At 32.8% G+C, this 6430-nt stretch overlaps 1 protein-coding gene across 2 annotated transcripts in view; it reads right to left on the reverse strand.

The window, feature by feature from the left end:
• LOC106872015 (uncharacterized) overlaps positions 1-6430 on the reverse strand; it is a 55130-nt gene that overhangs the window by 9469 nt on the left and 39231 nt on the right. For both annotated transcript variants that reach the window (XM_014918830.2, XM_014918829.2), the window contains exons 10-12: positions 3357-3471; positions 2551-2690; positions 1012-1173 (exon numbers count right to left, since the gene is read on the reverse strand). In XM_014918830.2, the coding sequence (XP_014774316.1) occupies positions 1012-1173; positions 2551-2690; positions 3357-3471 (417 nt within the window). The remainder of the gene's footprint in view (positions 1-1011; positions 1174-2550; positions 2691-3356; positions 3472-6430) is intronic.

Here is a 6430-nt window from a genome sequence, read left to right on the forward strand (position 1 = left end):
TGGGTACTGCTCTGGATTTTAATTTTATACTGGCAAAAGAGACAGTAATAAATCCAGTAATGTGCACAACTCTTCTATAATAATATTTTGTTGTATACCCAATTGAATATTAGCTAATAACCCATTTTCTATAGCGATGTTTGAACAAAAATTTAAATAATTTTATATTTTGTTGAATTTACCTGTAATTAAAGTCACTTTGTGACAAAAATTTTGGTATAGAATTGGTTGAGAACCTTTCGTTAATTTATCTTCCAAAAATCACATTAATATGTTGATAAATAAAAAAGTTAGAGTTGTTTAATGAAACCAGCCTAAATTTATGATTATGTTAGAAATTAATTGAAACACATAAGGGGTGTAATTTGGTTAGAAATATGGTAACGAAAGGGTTAAGTGAAAAAAAACAATGATGTTTGTTATCATTCACTGCTAACAAATCTTTCCAAAACTGTATTTTTGAAGACAAATGGAAAAAAATCCATTACTGTAAACACGAGCGAAGGTTAACAACAGGAAGAGTTTCCAGCTGTAAAACAGCCTCAGTAAATATTCATTCAATCCATGCTAGCTTGGGAAAAAAAACGAACATAAAACAAATAAGTCAGGCATGGGAAACCTTTTCTGAGAAATGAGCCACATGAGACATGGTTTATCATCAGGTGGGCCACACTACTATAAAAATTCTAAATGTGCCATTCAGAAAGTCCTACAGTAGGAATTTGCCCACAACAGCTCTAAGTTATTAATCAGGATTAGTTTTTGTTTCTTTTAATGGTTTACCCAAAGGAAGAAGAGGAACATCTATGACATATATTGGCAAGGCTTCCAAGATTGGTGGTAACAAACTACAGCTGGTTATCCTCAGGGCATATACTCGATCTCAATGCTTACTACATAGAGTACCTTTGTCGTCTCACATCAGTTCTTTCTACTACTATAAAAAATATTGAGTTGTTCAACAAGTCAACATTCATTAAATAAAAGACAGGTGAAAATTAATTTACTTACATGTATTGACATTACAGGGAGATCAATGTAATTAAACAGATCATGGTGGAATTTTACAGACATACATGAACTGAAAAACACCATTAATTTCTTCTTGCGATTTTTCTTGAGAAATGTGAAGAGCATAAGAAATCGTTTATCAGTTGGACATACAACATAGCCCTAAAAATGAACAAAAGGTATAGAAATAACCAGCAAGTTTAACTTATAAAACATCTTTAAAAATTAAAACAATCATACATATTTCAGTTTCTAAAATCTCAATAAACCACTTTACTTTTCCTTTACTTGTTTCACTTATTGGACTGCAGTCATACTGGGGTACCATCTTCAAGAGTTCAGTTGAACAAATTAACCCCAGTACTTGTTTTTTGTTTTAAAATCTGGTAATTATGTATGTTTCTTTTACCGAACCACTGAGTTATGGGGCTGTAAATAAAACACAAGTTGACAAGCTGTGGGTGGACAAATAGAGAGAGAGACATACACAAATATATATATATATATATGTGTGATGGGCTATTTTCAGTTTCCTTCTACTAAATTCACTCACAAGATATTGGTCAGCCCAGCACAAGGCATTGACTCCATAACAATGAAATAACTATAGCAAGAATGGTTATTTCCATTCAATGTCAGCTGTAGAGGATTCCCTACCTATTCATAGAATACACACAGCCATTGGAATGACGGGAAAAGTAAGGATGAACAACCCATCTTTTTTGTATACTGAGGAATACAGTAACCAATGTGCCCATCCTGTTTTAAGACAGTAAGGTTTTAAGTACTGTTTTAAGACATTAAGACATGAGGAAATCTAACTGCCATTTCTAATGGGTTACCTAAGTATACAGAAACCCCTTTAATTTGCTGGTATAAAAACTGATGTAACTCATACAGCAATGTGTGATATGTATACATGTGCTTCTTTGTTTGCACATGCACACACGAGCGCATGTATGTAAAATAAAGTTAGTTTTCTTTTTTTGAGAAACTTCCTCAGGAGTACATGAATACTTATTGAAATTTTTTTTAATTTTGAGAAAGCAAATTTTCAAATTTCTTTCTCATGCAATAAGGGATTTGTGAAACTACACCTTGTCATCTACATAGTTCCAACTGTTTCAAGAATATGCAAATTTTCATCAATTGCTAAATAAAGAACAACGCAAAAATAATAATTTCTAACATAGGCAAAATGCCTAAAATTTGTGATGTGGAGAGGTTAGTTAGTTAATTAACCTCAGTATTTGACTAGCACTTTATTTTACTGACTTCAGAAGGTACAAGATCAGAAATGGGGGGGGGGGGACTGCTAATTATAACATATTGACTCAAGTATGTGACAGGTACTTAATTTTATTGAAACTGGAATGCTGAAAGACAAAGCTGATCTCAGGAGGTTTTGAACTCAGGACAAAAAGAGCTAGAGACAACTACCATAAAGCATTTTTTGTCCAACACACTAAAGATTTTAACCATAAATATTCCTAACAGTTTTTCTTCTTTTATTTGAGAAATAAAAAGCATTATATTTACTTGCTCTAGTCCTTCAACTGTAGCCTGAATACTAGTGTCATGAACACCTACATAGATAGGTTCTTTCTTGAGAGAAATCCGAGCCAAATCTTCTGTTTTGTTTGTCTGAGTGGCTGAAAACAGCATTGTCTGTCTCTTTTCTTGTGAAGAGGAAAATATAGAAAACACAAGTAAATTTCTGTAGGTTTAAAACAATAAAATTATTTGTATATATACTTATGTAGAACACAATATAAAACAGGATACCTGAAACATGTATAATGTAGATGAAAGGATTACAGACAATGTAAAAACATCCTGCTCTTCTCTTAAGTAAACAAAAACAATAATTGAGAATCATCTGACAGAGAACTATTCCTCTAAATCACTATGTATAGCAGAAGCTTATTAGGATATAACATTAATAGTCCTCCAGATTTAGTCGGCCATGTAGTTAGCTAAACAGTATGTGTTTATATGGAACATAGTATAAATTAGGATACTTTAAACATGTGTAACATAAATAATTATGTTATCTTTGCGAAAGTCTTAGCTGTGGCGATTGCAGATGATGTGAAAACATCCTATTGTTCTCTTGGGTGAACAGAAATACAACTGAAAAATCTTCTTTTAGGATAATTGTCCCTTCAACGTAGAGGCTGCAGTTTTATTCTTCAGCTACTCAGGGAATCAAATCGCTATACAAACAGATAACAAACGATAATTTATATCAACTTCATATAACAAAGGTAAGAAGCTAGACAGCAAGCAAGATGGAAATAATGGCTTAATCTACTAAAGTACAAGAAAATGAGAAATGTAATTACTTGGCAACACTCTAATGATTTTCTTCATTTCTTCTGCAAAACCAATGTCTAGTATACGGTCAGCTTCATCAATAATTAAACATTGGAGATTCTTATACATAAAATTAGATGTGCTCTGAATAAAAGAGTGATAAAAAATTTATGTAACAAAATTTGATATAGAAAAAAAAAATTAAACATGAACATTTTTTTTACTCAATATCATTCCACAAAGTGGATTTATAACTGATCCAGGAAGAAGGGATAAGTGCCCATTACTTGCGAATTACAGAGCATCAATATTGTGAGCTATTCTCATGCAAATGCTTGCAACTGAGTAGACACTGATAAAAGCACTGAGAGTGGTGGTGGAAATTAAACCAGGTAGTGAATTCAGCTTAACCTCCAAAAATAGGTTATTGTCCAATGATCTTCCACAATTACTGCCTTCCCAGTTTAACTTACAAAGCTTGGGTTGGTCCAAGGATATGGTAGAAGTCACTTGCACATGGTTCTGTGTAACTTAATGAAACCTGGTGTCATGTGAAATAAAATTTCTTAATGCTTTTGTTACCATATTTCTTTTGAAATACACAACCTTAGTTATAATTCATTTTTTTAGTAATGAAGAATTTAGTAAAATAGCTGATGTTTGAATTATAGATTAACAAAAAAGATTTTTCCTCTCCAAATAGAGGAAATTTGAATCATAGACAGGGGTTGGTATCAAGAGTTAACCATACAGCTCAACCTACACCCAATGAGAGATGGCAAACATTATCCTCTTTCTCTTTCGAATTGATTTGAATTTCAAGAATCTATATATTATTAATAGTAAATTCTTATTTAAAGCACTAGAAATGTTGAAAAGAATTAACACTGAACAAACTATATATGGCTGCTTGATTTTACTAGAAATGACAGCAAAATCCTGCTTAAATTACATTCTACCATCTAAAGAAAAGGAAGACATTAGATATTGTAGCCCTGTGATGGGACAGTCACACTAGAATACCTTTGTTCATAAATGAACTTGATCAGTTGATTTGGGGGCTCAAAAAGAACAATTGAATAAAAATGTCGAAAGACGTAAAAGCTGTATATAAACAGTCATTCATTAGCTATAAAAATAGTAATTTTTTGACAATATTAAGGTTTTCCTCGACCATGCTGCTATCATACAGAAATTTTGATGGATCTACTCGAACTTTCCAATAGATTTTAGATATCAGCTTTGTGACTATATGACTACTAATCTTTCATTCTTACATCCTTTTACATATTCAGAAATCCTTTACATTAGCTCCTAAAATTTAAATGCAGTGGAACTTTCTCTTATAAATCAAGGATTATGTTATCAAACAATTACTGTTATTCAAACTAATATGTCCCAAATATTTTTAGAACATTTTTATATCTTCTGTTTAATATTATCCACCAGTAATTGTTACCCAAAAGGTTCTGTTCCACTGTGATAAGCAACTGATGCAGTCAACAATTTGAAATACATTTCTGTTCGGGTATTCATTCTCTTGGATATGTTGTTCTGGGCCAGCAGATGCAGCATAAAATAATAAGCACCCTTTAGTTTACAGAGCAGAAGTCAACCCACTAGTGTTGATGCCTTGATAAATGCTCTTGATACACTCTGTAAAGTGGTTAGTGATAGATCAAAGACAACTGAGGGTTGAGATGACCCTTTATCTATGTCAAGGACATAGCAACCTTTCAGTTGCTGGTGCCATGATAAAATGCACTCAATACTGTAAATCCTCGAGTATGGTCCGCCCTTGAATATAATACGCAGGGAATTTTTAGGGGCCTGTACCTCTGAAAAACCTAAACCTTGTGTATAATATGTACCCTTTCTCTAACTTGAGTCAAGGAGGTTTATATAACGTCCTTGGTAAACATATATCCGGTAATGTCCTTTATTATTATTGTATATATACCATAATGCAAAAGTGTAGCTTTTTTGTGCACTTCGCAGAAAATAAAGAAATAACAGCAATAACGTCAGTGAAAAATAAATATTAAGTAAATTGCCTTTACATATTTATCTCTATCAGTTATAAAAGCAAAAACATTTATTCAAATCCTTCAAATTCAACGTCACTTTCAGCATCAAATAACTGTTCCATTTGTTCCTCCATAAACATGTCAGCATCACTGTAGTGTAAATCTCCGTCATCATCAGATTCATAGTCAACATCAGAAGATTCACTTTCATTTATTTGATCTTTCGATACAATGTCATCCTGAGTACCATCCAGTGCAGACGATATACAACACTTTTATTTTAACCCTTTCGTTACTAAGCCGGCCGAAAAAATTTTTAGTTCATAAGACCAAGCCGGCCGAGAGTACCCATTGTTATTTAAATGTAAATTTCAACCCAAATCTGGTTAGTACATTCGTTAAAACACGTGATTTCACTTTGCAAACAGTTGAGTTATTGTATCCAACATTGTTTGGCGTGATATTTGAACTCAGTGAATTTTGGAAGATTTTTTTTCCACATTTTTTGCGGCGTTAATTTTTTTCAACTTTGAAGATGGAGAGGAGTTTCATGCTATCAAGCAGTGATTCCGAATTTGAAGGTTTTTCAACCGAAGATATGAAGGTATCGAAGAAAAGAATGAATGAGCTACAAAAGCATGTGGTGGACGAAAATGAATCAGATATATCTGTATCCAAAACTGAAAGCAGTGACAGCGAGGATGATTTTACACCAGAATGGAGTAAAGATTTTTAAAATATTTTTATTAACAATTTTTCTGAGGAGACAGGGTCTACCCATAGTCTTTCTCAGGAAGCAAAACCTTTAGATTTCTTTTTCCTATTTTTTCCAGCAGAATGTAAACAAGCCGGATAAAAAGATAGCTTGTGGTTTCCTGCAACCATAGATGAAGTACGGGCATTTTTTGCCATAAATATTATTATGGGTATTAGACAGTTACCCAGAATAACAAATTACTGGAGAAATCAGGAACCTTTTGGTGATCAGTATGTTTCCAGTATAATGACGAGAGTACGATTTGTGAAGCTGAATCAATATTTACATGTGAGAGACACTAGCAGTACCCCAGTACATG

This window comes from Octopus bimaculoides, chromosome 10 (genome assembly GCF_001194135.2).
Source record: "Octopus bimaculoides isolate UCB-OBI-ISO-001 chromosome 10, ASM119413v2, whole genome shotgun sequence".
Taxonomy (NCBI): Eukaryota; Metazoa; Mollusca; class Cephalopoda; order Octopoda; family Octopodidae; genus Octopus; species Octopus bimaculoides.